The sequence below is a fragment of the Lampris incognitus genome, chromosome 3 (assembly GCF_029633865.1).
Source record: "Lampris incognitus isolate fLamInc1 chromosome 3, fLamInc1.hap2, whole genome shotgun sequence".
Taxonomy (NCBI): domain Eukaryota; kingdom Metazoa; phylum Chordata; class Actinopteri; order Lampriformes; family Lampridae; genus Lampris; species Lampris incognitus.
This window is the reverse complement of record NC_079213.1, coordinates 61509880-61525398: the sequence shown is the minus strand read 5'-3', so window position 1 is coordinate 61525398 and position 15519 is coordinate 61509880. Positions and strand designations below refer to the sequence as shown.

General features: G+C 52.9%; 1 protein-coding gene across 1 annotated transcript; it reads right to left on the bottom strand.

Annotated features, from left to right (window-relative positions):
- Positions 1-866: 866 nt before the first annotated feature.
- LOC130109777 (metalloprotease TIKI2-like) lies at positions 867-15275 on the bottom strand. The gene is made up of 3 exons (XM_056276758.1): positions 15085-15275; positions 4679-5248; positions 867-1025 (listed from the first exon to the last, which is right to left on the bottom strand). Exons 1-3 carry the CDS (start codon positions 15193-15195, stop codon positions 867-869), a joined length of 840 nt encoding a protein of 279 aa, XP_056132733.1. The 5' UTR covers positions 15196-15275.
- Positions 15276-15519: the final 244 nt, after the last annotated feature.

Here is a 15519-nt window from a genome sequence, read left to right as displayed (position 1 = left end):
CCCTTGGACAGAGTTTTTTTTTTGGGGGGTTTTTTTTGGGGATATATGTGTTAGTTTGGATATATGCGTTAGTTGGTATATATGTGTTAGTTTGGATATATGTGTTAGGTGGTATATATGTGTTAGTTTGGATATATGCGTTAGTTGGTATATATGTGTTAGTTTGGATATATTTGTTAGGTGGTATATATGTGTTAGTTGGTATATATGTGTTAGTTGGTATATATGTGTTAGTTGGTATATATGTGTTAGTTGGTATATATGTGTTAGCTTGGATATATGTGTTAGCTTGGATATATGTGTCAGCTTGGATATATGTTAGTTTGGATATATGCGTTAGCTTGGATATATGTGTTAGTTTGGATATATGTGTTAGTTTGGATATATGTGTTAGCTTGGATGTGTTCTTGTAGTTCTTGTAGTTTGGATGTGTTTTTGTCCTTCTGTTGCACTGCCTTGGGGTCGGGGAAACGATATGTCATTTCATTTCCGAAGTAGATGAATTGAAACGACAACTAAAGCCTTCCTGATCCCTGAGTCCTGATAGGACAGTTGTTTGTTCCTCTCCTCCTTATCTCGTGGCATTCAACTCATGTCCCATGAAGGCCGCTTCTCCAGTTACTGTGTGCAAACATTGCTACATTCAGCGAGTTTCTCATAAAGTCGAGTGCTATCAGCCAACAGTTAACAACAGGCCTTTACTGCTGCACATGGAGACCACACTTTATAACACCGTCCTGCTACACGTGGACTTGAACCCTCTCTATACGCAGTGTACACTAAAGTATGCAACCATGTGTGACCATATCGCACACACACGATCATCTGAGCACACAGGCGATAAACCAGCCCTGACTGCCGCACTTCTACTGGTCTATAAAGACGTGGTCACTCTGGTGACAGCCAACCCACGGAAGCCCTGGCGGCCCTGATCCGCCGAGGTGAGCCAAGGTGCAGCTGCACTCGTCCACGCCAGAGGACCGCCTCCGCAGAACTGCACCGCTGGCACCAATGGGACCAGGTGCCTTCAAAAAAACAACCAAAAAAAAGAGCCCGTGGGCCGATGATGAATCAGCGGAGTTTAGGTTTGTGAGAGCCCCTCGGCGAGGACCGGGTGACACCGTGACAGGATATTGTAAGCAGCTACTTTTATTGGGGACAAATAATGTGCCTGGGCCCGCCGGCTGGCCGGGCCTGGAGCCCGGCCCGGCTCACATCTCCCTGTAAGTGGTGCTCATGTTTCCGATTAGAGTTAGCATTGACACGGCGAACATCAGTCCCCGTCCCTCCCGCCGGCTCCCCACCACCCCGTCCACTTTTTTTATTCCCTCTCTGGTCTTTACCTCCACCCTTTCTCTGCTTTTTCTTCTCTATTTTACATCTTACTTCTCTTTCTCTTGCCCCACCACACACACACACACACACACACACACACACACACACACACACACACACACACACACACACACACACACACACACTCGATCTCTCTCTCTCTCCTCTCTCTCTCTCTTTCTGTGTGACCTCTCATCTGTCCGACTTTCTGAACTCATCGCCGCTTCAATCAGCCATACAGGGATCCAATCAACCATAGTGTTCAGATTATATCGCAAATTATGATAATTGAGAATAATGGCTTCCATGTCAGTTTCATTTCAGCGCTGAATGGCTCTCATACATAGTATCCGGGGATGAGGTGGAAGTTTGTGCTCCGAGAAGTCCAACAGCACATTTATTGTCCTCTGCAGAGGCGGAATTGAAATCATTTCTCATCCGATGTAATGAATGTCCATGGTAAAATAAAACCCAGCATGGCAGTTTAATGTACACCTGTCTCGTAAAACATGACTTGGACTTGGTCATCCTTTGTCAATTCATTGCCTTTTTTCCCCTCTAGCCTTTCTAGAAGGGATAGAAGACAGTCCCTCAATGTGCGCTGGAGCCGGATGGGCGTGATCGTGGAGCAACAACGCCGTTTTAAAACCCGCTGGACACGCAACACAAACTAAACCAGGTTCCGGTGTTGCTATGAAGGGTTCTGCTGCTCGACTGAGTTCTCACAACTGCTTCAGATTTTTAAAGACCAAGAAGACACAGGGCAGTCATTTAGGAGAAGCATCTAGCATGCACAACAGACTCCACAATTTGTAAAAGCCCCCCCCCCCCCAGTGGTATCAAGCCCCCGCTGGATCCACTGCTGAGGGGCAGAGAGTGCCTCCGCGGGGCTTATTTCTAGGCGCGGCGCGGCTCCGAGGCATATGCGAGCTTTTGACAGCGTAGTTAGGAGGTGCTGATGAAAGCCGAGAGGCCGCGTGGGCCCTCAATGCCTCTCAAATTAGCCTCGGAGCCCCCCGGGCCTGTCACATGGGGGGCTACAGCCCCTCGCAGGATTGTGTTGCGCCATACCGCTAACGGGGCATGTACAGGGCCTTGCGTGCGTTGCATGTTGCTCGTCATGTGTGGCATGCGTGCAGAGCATGTGTCGGGGGCCCGAGTGCCTCCTCCGCGCGGGGCAGAAAGCGCATTAGGGCATAAATTAGAGGGGAACATCCTGCCTGTCCGATCGAGGCTCATCACGAACATCTCCGGGACCTCCCAGAGTTTGGAAAAACAGACTCAAAACTCAAAGACGACCTCCAATTTAGGGGCTACGGGGCCCATTTCTTAAAATAGACTCGCCCCCCCCCCACCACCCCATCTACTTATCATTCCAGCAGAAATGAAAGACGTACATATTCCTCATGTTTCTCTCGTCAGGTAATTAGGCCATTTCGTTCATCTTTCACGCTCCGGTTTCGGAGCGCGAGCCCCGGCAATGGCGCAGGGAGCCAGACAGGCGGTCTGCTTTAATGAAAGCGAGAGCTCGACACTTCTCACCTCCTCCCATCCATCCCGGCTTGCGCAGCGCTCAGTCCGACGGCCTCTCCGCACATTCAGCTGTTGGGCGTGTTTGTTTAGCGGGGCAGAGGAACATCCATAACCGTAAAGCTGTCCGCGGCGGACAGCTTTTAATCAGCTTTGTTGTTTTGCGTGCACTCTCTCTCTCCCTCTCTCTCGCTCTCTGTTTCTACTTTCCGTTGTCTCTCCGCTGTATTCCCCTGCCAATTCCCTCGAAGGATGCAACTCCCTTCATCTGTCTAAACACACCCTGAGCAAAGAAAGAAGGTTGGATCAGTTCATCTGGACACAACGTTTATAGAGAGAAATGTTCCACCGCTCATCTGAGTGACCTCTTCAGTCTCAACCGACTGCAGGTGTCCCCCCCCCATAAACAATAGAGTGACTGCAGGTACCCCCCCATAAACAATACAGTGACTGCAGGTGCCCCCCCTTATAAACAATACAGTAACTGCAGGTACCCCCCTTATAAACAATACAGTGACTGCAGGTGCCCCCCCATAAACAATACAGTGACTGCAGGTGCCCCCCCTTATAAACAATACAGTGACTGCAGGTACCCCCCTTATAAACAATACAGTGACTGCAGGTACCCCCCCATAAACAATACAGTGGCATAACGACTGAAACCAACGACCAGTTCCATATGCAAATAAGGGTGTGACCATTAACTTAAGTTACAATGGCCATGTGTACTATTCACAGAGGATTGGGGAATAGTTGCAATCACAGCGTTGTAAGATGGTGACAGATGTGCTCTTATCCCCCCCCCCCCCCGGTTCAGGGATGGTCGTTCCCTCTTGACTCCCCGTTCAAACCAGTGTTCCTACATATCATATCACGGCAATCCTGTCGGCATTGAACAGCGTACACTGTATTACTCTGTGCCGGAGGACCCGACACTTGTGACTTGTACATTGGGGAAACCAAACAGACGCTGGCCAAGAGGATGGCACAACATAGGAGAGCTAACACGTCCGACCAGGACTCCACAGTCTACACCATCTACAGACCAGGACTCCACTGTCTACACCATCTACAGGCCAGGACTCCACAGTCTACACCATCTACAGGCCAGGACTCCACGGTCTACACCATCTACAGGCCAGTGGCCACTCTTTCAGGGACGGGGATGTGCACATCCTTGATAGGGAGGAACGCTGGTTTGAACAGGGAGTCAAAGGAGGGAATGACCATCCCTGAACTGAGGGGGGGGGGCGGTTAAGATTACATCTGTCACCATTTTACAATGCTGTGATTGCAAACATTCCCCAATCCTCTGTGAATAGTACACATGGGCATTGTAACTCTCGTTAATGGTCACAGTAATTTGCATATGACACCGATTGTTGGTTTCAGTCGTTGAGTCACTGTACTGTTTATAACGGTGGGATACCTGCAGTCAGTTGAGACTGGAGAGGTCACTTAGATGAGTGGTGGAACGTTTCTCTCTATAAATGCTGTGTCCAGATGAACCGATTCAACTTTCTTTCTTTGATTTCCTTACCTGGATTACTGAGCATGCACAAAGACGCACCCTGGGCAATTTTTCCAGTTCGAGTTTAACTCCAAGGCCTCGGCAAGGGTGAGTCTTTGGACTTATCCGTGAGCACAACAACTTTCACGCTGAGGAGGAATTTCGACCGGCACTAAACCTTCAGACCAGCAAATCCCAATTTAAGGCCTGGGTCAGCCTTATCATTGCTCCCGGATTGTTACACAATTTTCCTCATGTTATTTTCTCATAAAAGGATGCTCGCACCGCATTCTGTCCTCTTACCTGTGAGAAGTTGAGCCCATTGAGGGGGTGGCACTGCTCCTCCACCCTCTCCACTGCCCCCGTCCTCTTCCCCATCCTCTCAGCCTCCTGCGCCAAGAACAGATCCAGCACTGGCGTTCCCCGCGACCTGACGTCCCACTCCGTCAGGGAGTTGACCATCAGCATCACCCACACTGGCCTCTTCCGCTCCCAGTTCCCAGCTATAGCATTAAACAGGTAGTCGGCGTACAGGCCGCGGCCTCGCTGGTCGGCCGTCATCCAGTAGGGCATCATGTGTTTGACGTAGTCCAGGTGGCGTTTGAGGCGGCGGTACAGGTCTCTTGGCAGCAGGGTCTGCAGGTTCTCCCCGTGGGGAAGCAGCTGGCAGCTGGTCAGCTTGGAGATGGTCAGAGGGTCAGTCAGGTCCAGCTCAAAGTAGACATTGGGGCTGCTGTGGAAAGCTTGCTTGGAACTCTGGGGAATGAAGTCCCAGACGCGGGTGTAGGGCACGTGGATGGTACCAAAGAGGTAGGACGGAGGGAGGGGTGGCCGGCGCTTCACCATCCAAAGGAAGGAGTTCATATCGCTTTGCTGTGAGGAGAAAGAAGAGGAGGAAGGAAAAGGAAGGCAAGGGGATAGAGGATGATGAAGGGGTAGATCGGTAAAGGGAGGAGAAAGAGAAATACAACAAAGATCATTTCAACTTGCCAACACACTGAAAAACACATGCTTTGACAGATATTTCCTCTGTTGTGGTTTATTGACTCAAAACTCAGGTCAACAAGTAGGGTTTTTTTTTGCAAACCAGACTGGGATGAAGACGTTTGAGACCCAGTCGATGGCGGGAGGCGCGGTGCGGTGAGTGCGCTGTGCTGTGCTGCGGTGCAGGCACAGCGTTTATAGAGAGGCCTTGTGGAGTGTAAACAGACCCCCGTGTATTGTTGAGGTGCATACCTCGGTTGCCAAAAAGCCCCTTCCTGGGCTGGGAAGCATTTTGAAAGGTTGCTGCTGCAGAGCAAATATACTGTACTGAAGTTCATAAAAGTCAGACGCTGAAAGAAAGCTGGGCCTCATGCTGACCTCACTCTGATACTTTTGTTTGTGAAATTGATTTTTACAGAACCAGGCAGGGAGTGCTAGCACTGACAGGCCCGTGTACCCGTACTGTTACATGCTGTTACATGCTGTTACTGTTAGATGCTGTTATATACTGTTACATGCTGTTACATGCTGTTACATAATGTTACTGTTACATACTGTTACATGCTGTTACCGTTACACACTGTTACAAGCTGTTACGTGATGTTACTGTTACATACTGTTACATGCTGTTACATGCTGTTACATGCTGTTACTGTTACATACTGTTACATGCTGTTACTGTTACATACTGTTACATGCTGTTACTGTTACATACTGTTACAAGCTGTTACGTGCTGTTACTGTTACATACTGTTACATGCTGTTACTGTTACATACTGTTACATGCTGTTACTGTTACATACTGTTACATGCTGTTACGTGCTGTTACTGTTACATACTGTTACATGCTGTTACTGTTACATACTGTTACAAGCTGTTACGTGCTGTTACTGTTACATACTGTTACAAGCTGTTACGTGCTGTTACTGTTACTGTTACATACTGTTACATGCTGTTTCATACTGTTATATGCTGTTATATGCTTTTTCATGTTTTATGGCTAAGGTTACAGGGAGTGTTTTTTCCTATTGTGGTTATGTCCATACAAAAGCAAAATGTCACCAAAAAAAATGAACAAATATGGCCGATCACTTTCATGGCAAACGAGCTATTATAATGCTGCATTTCATTTCAAGTATACTTCCTGTTCAGTGTAAACTCTGATAGACGTGAACCAACTTGTTTTTGCGTTATTCAGTTGTTATCAAAAAGAAAAGGCTTTTATGAACAACATGGACATAAGGCATTCGGGCATGCTGAGGATGAAACCTTTTGCTGTAAAATAAAGTTATTCTTAGTAAATGTTTACTTTTTAAAATTTAATCAGGAGTTTGTACATATGTATGCAATTAAATTGCATGCTGCCAATGCTGAATATGTAATATAAAACTTTCCAGAGAACTGCCAAAACGTCTTGCTGGGAGCTCCGTTAATGTCATAATTAACTGCATTACGCACAGCATCATTTGTGACACAGTCTTTTCCTTGGCCAAATGAAGAAGAGGAGGCCCTATTTTCATACCAGGACACCGCTCTGCCCACGCAAATAATGAAATGCTCAAACACACTTTGTTTACGTTTCTAATGCAATTTTCACATTTTCGGGACTCAGCCAACTGTAATAGGGCAGAGGGTTTGGATCGCGTTACACATCTTTTTGGGGGGGGGGGCTAACATGAAACATTTCTGCACAGACAGCATTTTGTCAGTCTTTAACAAGGCAATGTTCGCACACTTCGACATTGACAGAATATGGAAAGTGTGGTCTAATCTGGGTCTGACAAACGCTCAACGTCCAGAGGAGAGGCGAGACCCCCCCACCACCACCACCATCACCACCACTCCTCTGGTACACATGCTCTAGACGGGAAAAGGCTCCATTTTATGGGGGTAATTACTTTTAACACAAAACAGAGAGCAGTGTACTGACGTATTACAAATCACATGGAGAGGGAGGACGAAGCCCTCAACTGATCTCTGACAACACTTCCATTATCCGCGGAGGTAGTCATGAAACAAAAGCCTATGATCTTTAATGCCTCCCTAATGACCACCGTCCATATCTCTATAACACATGCGTCTCTCCGCACCGTCGGCCACGTCTCCTTTCTAGTCAATCCTGGTTTTTTTTGTGCTTTTTTTAGAATCATTCGTCCGTTCCTAAGGTCAAGGCATCTCTCCCTCTCTCTCTCTCTCTCTTTATGTCTCTCTCTCTCTCTTTATGTCTCTCTGTCTCCCCCCCCTCTCTCTCTTTATGTCTCTCTGTCTGTCTCCCTCTCTGTGTGTGCCTCTCTCTCGCTATCTGTGTGTCTATCTCTCTCTGTCTCTCTCTCACTCTCTCGTTCTCTATCTCTCTCGCTCTCTCTCTGTGTCTCTCTCTCCCTTCCTCGCTCTCTCGGTTGTTGTGAGACCGGGCTGCGTGTGGAGCAGTGTGTCCCTCAGCTCTGTGTGTTGTGCCCGCGCACCAGAACCAGACCCGTGTGGCGAAACCCAAGACAGACAGACACGAGATGACTTCAAAAGCCACAAAGGGAGGTTTTATTGTGGGAGGGAAATGTATGGTGAAAAAAGGCGTTCTGTTAGTGGGATGTGTGAATAAACTATGTGTGGTGTCCCGTGGTTTGCGTGAATAACTATGTGTGAGTGTTTTTAGCCAATGTGTGGTGCGGTATGTAAATGACCAGGAGGTGTTGAAAAAATGTGCGTGCACCTGGCGAGAAAGTCCAGTCCGTGATCCAAGAGGGGTTGTCCGAGAAAGTCCAGGTCCGAGATCCGGGAAGTCGAGTCCGAAAGGAGGGGTCCAGATAGAGGGACAAGGGGGGGAGATCGCAGGAGAGGTCCGGGGAGAAACGTGAAGGTCGCTGGGGACGAGGGAGACGCGGGGAGCCGTGGAAATCGCGGAGGGAGAGTCTTGGGAGGATACAGAGACACGAAGATAAGACACTGGGGAATAAACAGAAAGCAAGGAACGCTGGAGGGCTTGTCAGAACTTTACCGCAGGGTTCAGTACGTCGAAGCACTGAGAGACGTTCTGGGAGGCTTTTTGTAGAAGGCTGCCCGATTGCCACAGGTGTGCCTGATGGATGATGGCAAACACCTGGTGCAGTGCAGCGCTCGTCTCCTCAGAGCGCGAGCCGAGCGCTCGGATGTTTCCGGCACGTCCGAGCTGGGGGAGTGGCTTGAACGTGCCGGGGAGGCAGCTCGGGGCGGTGTAAGCACAACAGGACCCCCCCTCCTACGGGAGACACCGGGCGACCGTCCGATGGCGTTGGGGTGGGCCCGATAGAACTCCTCCAGGAGTGCAGGGTCGGCCAGATAGGACCGGGGAACCCAGCTGCGGTCCTCGGGCCCATAGCCAACCCAGGCCACCAGGTATTGGTACCCACGCCCCCGGCGGCGTACGGCGAGCAGCTGGTCGACATCCCAGACCATGTCACCACCGTCGAGGACCCTGGGGGGTGGAGGAGCTTGGACAGGGGGAGACAGGGGGCTGGTGGCTACCGGTTTGAGGCGCGAGACATGGAAGACGGGATGGATCTTGAGTGAGGTAGGGAGATGGAGACGCACCGCCGAAGGGTTGACGATGCGGTCGATGGTGTAGGGACCGACGTAGCGGGGAGCCAGCTTCCGGTTGAGGGTAGGGAGGGGCAGGTCCCGGGCCAGGAGCCATACCCTCTGGCCAGGTCGATAAGCTGGGGCCGGCACTCTCCGCCGGTTGGCGCTGCGCCGGGCCCGCTCTGTAGCTCGCAACATAGCGGCCCGGGCGGTCTTCCAAACGCGCCGACATCGGCGGAGATGGGCCCTCGTGGACGGGACCGCCACCTCCAACTCCTGATGGGGGAACAGAGGGGGTTGATAGCCCAGGGAACACTCGAAGGGGGACAAACCGGTAGCCGAACTCTCCATGGAGTTGAGCGAGTACTCCACCCAGGGCAGGTACTTGCTCCAGGAGGCGGGGTTGCTGGTGGTAACGCAACGCAAAGCCGCCTCCAGGGCTTGATTGGCCCGCTCTGCCTGCCCATTGGTCTGGGGGTGATACCCGGAGGAGAGGCTGACCGTGGCCCCAATCCCCTTACAGAAGGCCTGCCATACCTTCGAAGTGAACTGGGGACCACGGTCAGAGACAATGTCCAGGGGAATCCCATGAGGTCGGACGACGTGGGAGACGAGAAGGGCCGCCGTCTCGGCTGCAGAGGGGAGTTTGGTGAGGGCAAAAAAATGGACGGCCTTGGAAAACCGGTCGACAATGGTGTCATTGCCTTGGGACACGGGGAGGCCAGTTACGAAGTCCAAGGCAATGTGGGACCAAGGTCGGCCGGGGACAGGAAGGGGGCGCAGGAGACCTGCTGGAGGGCGATCGAGAGTCTTGCTGCGGGCGCAGGTGGTGCAGGCTGCCACGAACTCTCTGGTGTCTGCCTCCATGGTGGGCCACCAGAAACCCCTGCGGATGAAGGCCGCCGTTCGGTAGACACCGGGGTGGCAGGCAAGATGGCTGGAGTGGCCCCACTCCAGCACCTGGGGCCGGACAGAGGGAGGCACAAATAGCCGGTTCCGGGGTCCATTGCCTGGGTCGGGATGGGCCCTTCTCACCACTGATTCGATGGCCCAGGTGACGGCACCCACCACCCGGGCCGGGGGAAGGATGGTGTCTGGGGCGTCAGGGGACCCCTCGGGAAACAGACGGGAGAGGGCGTCTGCCCTGACGTTCTTGGTGCCCGGGCGGTAGGTGAGGGTGAAGTCGAACCGGCTGAAGAAGAGAGCCCAGCGCGCCTGCCTGGGGTTGAGCCTCTTAGCCGTCCGTAGGTCAGGTTCTTGTGATCGGACCATACGATGAACGGCTGCCCTGCTCCCTCCAGCCAGTGTCTCCACTCCTCTAGGGCGGCGTGGACGGCCAGCAACTCCCTGTTGCCGAGGTCATAATTCTTCTCCGCAGGACTGAAACGCCGGGAGAAGGCGCACGGGTGGATCTTCTGGTCCTCCTCCGACCGCTGGGAGAGGACGGCGCCGATGCCCGTGTCCGATGCGTCCACCTCCACGATGAACTGTCTGCACGGGTCCGGGTGGGCGAGCACCGGAGCCGTTGTGAACAGCCTCTTCAGGGCCAAGAAGGCGGCTTCCGCCTCCGAGGTCCAGGAGAAGGGGCGGAGGTTGGAGGTGAGTGCAGTGAGGGGGGCGGCCACACGGCTGAACCCCCTGATGAAGCGCCGGTAGAAGTTTGCAAACCCCAGGAAGCGCTGGAGTTGCGTCCTGTTGGTGGGCCGTGCCCACTCCTCCACCGCTCGGGTCTTCCTGGGGTCAGTGCGGACGAGCCCCTTCTCCACGATGTGGCCAAGGAACTCCACGGAGGCGGAGTGAAACACGCACTTCTCGGCTTTCACGAAGAGCCTGTTCTCCAGCAGCCGTTGGAGGACCAAGCGGACATGCTGGTGGTGTTCCTCCTCAGTCCTGGAGAACACGAGTATGTCATCCAGGTGCACCACCGCGAACGTGTTCAGCATGTCCCGGAGCACGTCGTTCACCAATGCCTGGAAGACGGCCGGGGCGTTGGTGAAGCCGAAGGGCATAACGAGGTACTCGAAATGCCCTAGGTGGGTGTTGAAGGCCGTCTTCCATTCATCCCCTTCCCGGAATGGCACCAGGTGGTACGCGCTGCGCAGGTCCAGCTTCGTGAACACCGTGGCGTGAGTGAGTGGCTCGAACGTGGAACTCATAAGGGGGAGTGGGTATTTATTTTTCACCGTGATATTATTTAACATTCGATAATCTATGCAAGGCCTCAGGCTGCCCTTCTTCTCTGGGACGGAGAGGTTATACAACCGACCGGTGGGAAGGGCGGCCCCGGGAAAGATCTATGGCACAATCATAGGGACGGTGAGGGGGGAGGGAAAGTGCACTCTCTTTACTAAATACAGGGGCTAAATCGTGATAAATGGAAGGAACACCAGTGAGATCCGTGGGAGGAGGCACGGGTCTGAGGCCGCTGGACGGGGAGTGGGCGGAGCGAAGGCAGTTGGCATGACACGCAACGCTCCAACCCAAAATCCGCCCAGTAGACCAAGAGATGTAGGGATCGTGCCGTTCCAACCACGGTCTTCCTAACACCAGGGGCGCGCAAAACCAAGAAACGGATAGCTTCCACGTGATTACCCGAAAGAGTGAGGGAAGCAGTGCTGTGTGTGATTTTACCAAGTGAACGTCCATCTAGGGCTTGGGCTGTGTCTAGGGGGACGAGTGGAATGCCGGCCTGCCGGGCCAGCGAGGTGTCCATCAAACACTCGTCCGCCCCCGAATCCAGGAGTGCACCAACAGACAGTGAGCGGTTACCCCAGGTGAGAGTGACCGGAAAAAGGTGGTTGTGCTCCTTCTTGGGCTGGGGAAGGGTCGTCAGGCTCACTAGGACACCCCTCACTAGTGAGCCGGGTCTTTTGGGCGAGTCGGGCAGGCCTTGATATAGTGGCCCGACCTCCCGCAGTAGAGGCAGAGGTGGCCATGCATTCTCTGCTCCCTAACTTCCAGCGGGAGCCGTGACCGACCCAACTGCATGGGCTCCTCCTCCAGCCTGGATCCAGAAGCCACCCAGGGTTGCGAGGGGGAGTGTGAGGGTGGAGAGAGCCCACGGGACGCTGACCCAGGGAAGGCACCGGTAGGACGGACGGGGGTTGGTCTATGGGAGGGGCCAGCGCGCGGGGCGCGTTCCTGGCGCCGCTCCCGCAGCCGTTCGTCCATCTGGAGGGCGACGAGCTCGTTGAAGGAGGCAGGGCGGTCCCGAACGATAAGATCTTTGATGGGCTCGCTCAGCCTCCTCCTGTACGCGCTCTTGAGCGCAGTGTCATCCCACCCACTGTCTGCCGCGAGTATCCTTACCTCCAGGGAATAATCTGCCACCGACCTGGCCCCCTGTTGGATGGAATGGAGGCGGCCGGCAGCGTCCTGCCCGTCAGCTGGGTGGTCGAACACCAGATTGAACTCGCGGCGGAAGGCACCATAGTCCGAGGCGAGCTGCTCGGTATGGCCTACCGCCGCTATGGCCCAGCTGAGGGCTTTGCCGGTGAGGAGGGACATGACAAGGGCTACCTTGGTCTCTCCTGTCCTATACCTAGCTGGCTGGTGTTTGAACAGGAGTTCACACTGACCAAGGAAACCCCTGCACAGCTCGAACTCCCCACCGAAGGCCTTGGAGCAGGGGAGGTTAGGCTCGCACCGGGGGTCCAGTGGGGGTTGACTCGGAGGGGGAACGTCGGGACCAGGAACGGGGAAACCGGAGGCCGAGCTGGGGGCAGAGACCGAGGCCAGGGCAGGGTGGTCGCTCATCCTGGAGACCGCTGTGGAGAGTGCAGCGATCTGCGCGGTGAGGGCATCTAACGCGCTCGTCGCGGCCTGGGAGCCGGACTGAAGATCACTGATCTCTCCGGTGACACGGGTGAAGGCAGTAGTAAGCTCTGAGCTGAGAGAGGCAAGTTGGCAACTGTGACTTCTTACTACTGCCTCTAGGGGGACGGAGCTCTGGGGCGTCACAGGAACCGTCCGCTCCTTGGGTTTGCCTGGGTCCATAATGGCTTCGACGTTCTGTTGTGCCCGCGCACCAGAACCAGACCCGTGTGGCGAAACCCAAGACAGACAGACACGAGATGACTTCAAAAGCCACAAAGGGAGGTTTTATTGTGGGAGGGAAATGTATGGTGAAAAAAGGCGTTCTGTTAGTGGGATGTGTGAATAAACTATGTGTGGTGTCCCGTGGTTTGCGTGAATAACTATGTGTGAGTGTTTTTAGCCAATGTGTGGTGCGGTATGTAAATGACCAGGAGGTGTTGAAAAAATGTGCGTGCACCTGGCGAGAAAGTCCAGTCCGTGATCCAAGAGGGGTTGTCCGAGAAAGTCCAGGTCCGAGATCCGGGAAGTCGAGTCCGAAAGGAGGGGTCCAGATAGAGGGACAAAGGGGGAGATCGCAGGAGAGGTCCGGGGAGAAACGTGAAGGTCGCTGGGGACGAGGGAGACGCGGGGAGCCGTGGAAATCGCGGAGGGAGAGTCTTGGGAGGATACAGAGACACGAAGATAAGACACTGGGGAATAAACAGAATGCAAGGAACCCTGGAGGACTTGTCAGAATTTTACCGCAGGGTTCAGTACGTCGAAGCACTGAGAGACGTTCTGGGAGGCTTCTTGTAGAAGGCTGCCTGATTGCCACAGGTGTGCCTGATGGATGATGGCAAACACCTGGTGCAGTGCAGCGCTCGTCTCCTCAGAGCGCGGGCCGAGCGCTCGGATGTTTCCGGCACGTCCGAGCTGGGGGAGTGGCTTGAACGTGCCGGGGAGGCAGCTCGGGGCGGTGTAAGCACAACACTGTCTCATTAAGTGTCTCGCTTCATATCCTCCGCTGATGATACATTCACACTGAGGAGACGGACAGACAGACGGACAGACGGACGGACGGACGGACGGACGGACGGACGGACGGACGGACGGACGGACAGACAGACAGACAGACAGACAGACAGACAGACAGACAGACAGACAGACAGACAGACAGACAGACATGCACGGGGGCGCCTGGCTTCCATTACAGAGACGACTCGAATTAATTCACCTCCAGCACGACTTGCTTGCCCCGTATATATTTAAAAGTCTACTGGCGGTGCCGCGCCTCCGCCCTCCTCCCCTCCTCCTCCCTCCGCAGTACGAATTTCGAGCCGTTCCGCAAATCGTGCGCGCGGTGCCCCCGGCGCGATAACTGCTTTAATAGGCCGCGTGTCACCTCTGAGAGGTCACTGAAACTTTTCCAAAATACGCGCGTGTGAAGTCAAGTCACCCGCGGGTGTCCCCTCGCTCTCTCCTGTCACATAAACAGCCCGCGGCTTGGCGCGCGGCACCGGTCCGACTTGGCGCGCGCCTTCGTTTCCTATGTGGGCCCAGATTTCCTCCCGGCACCGCTCACGTGGTGTTCCTCTCCCCATGCCAGGAGGTCAAGACGGTCCCCGCTACCCGGAGCCGGGCCCGGGCTTAACGGCACACAGTGCGTTACTGGAGCTGTATAACTGGGTCATCACCATCATCATCATCATCATCATTACTATTATCATCATCATCATTACTATTATTATTATTATTATCATCATTATTATTATTATCATTATTATTATCATCATCATTTCTATTATTATTATTATCATTATTATTATTGTTATTATCATTATTATTATTATTGCTACTATTGTTATTATTATTATTATTATCATCATCATCATTATTATTGTTGTTGTTGTTGTTCCTATTACTATTTGCATTGATATTATTATTATTACTATTACTATTTGCATTGATATTATTATTACTATTACTATTTCTATTATTATATTATTATATTATTATTACTGTTGTTTTATTTTAATTTTATTATTATTAGTACTATTATTATTACTGTTATTATTTATCAAGCTACCATTTTAAAATAACAGTGATAATAGGAGAGTTATCAAGACTTAATATTTTGCCAATCTACGTACAAAAAAAGAGTCCCGTCGTGTTTTCACCGCATGTTTAATTTCACGGCGGCCCTTCCTTCTTCATCGCCCTTCATCATCCTCACATGCAGCGACGGTAACCCCAGCAGCTTTTAGGGAGCTGTGTCGCGTCGCAACCTTAACATCCCGTTCGTACAACGGGCGTCCTCTTGCAGCGCGATGCGGACCGTACCGTACCCCAGCAGCCGTGTGTGTGAGACTACTCACCGACTCGGGCGGCTCGCATCGGCCCGGTGCGCCGCGGCGGTCCCGGGGCGCCGCGGCGTGCAGGAGGGCGCTCAGCAGGAGCCAGCGGAGCCCCGGCGGACACACCATCATGTCCCGAGGAGAGAACCCAGAGGACGGTCTGTCCCGCAGATGGACTTATCTGTCTTCCCTCTTCCCCTCTTCCCCCTTCTTCTTCTTCTTCTTCTTCTCCTTTATCCCTCCTCTGCCCTCCCAGTCGACTGTTAACGGAACGCGTTACCTTACCGCCGCTTGTTTGGGCTCACATGTGCCGCTCGGCAGGAGGACCGTTCCGCCCCTCCGCCATGCTCCGACGGTTATATCTACGGCTGCTTTTCAGATGTCCGTTAACTTTCCTCCCTCTTGACACTTTTTTTCCCTCTCTGTCCTGCGGAGGGGAGCCTGTTCCTGCTCCTG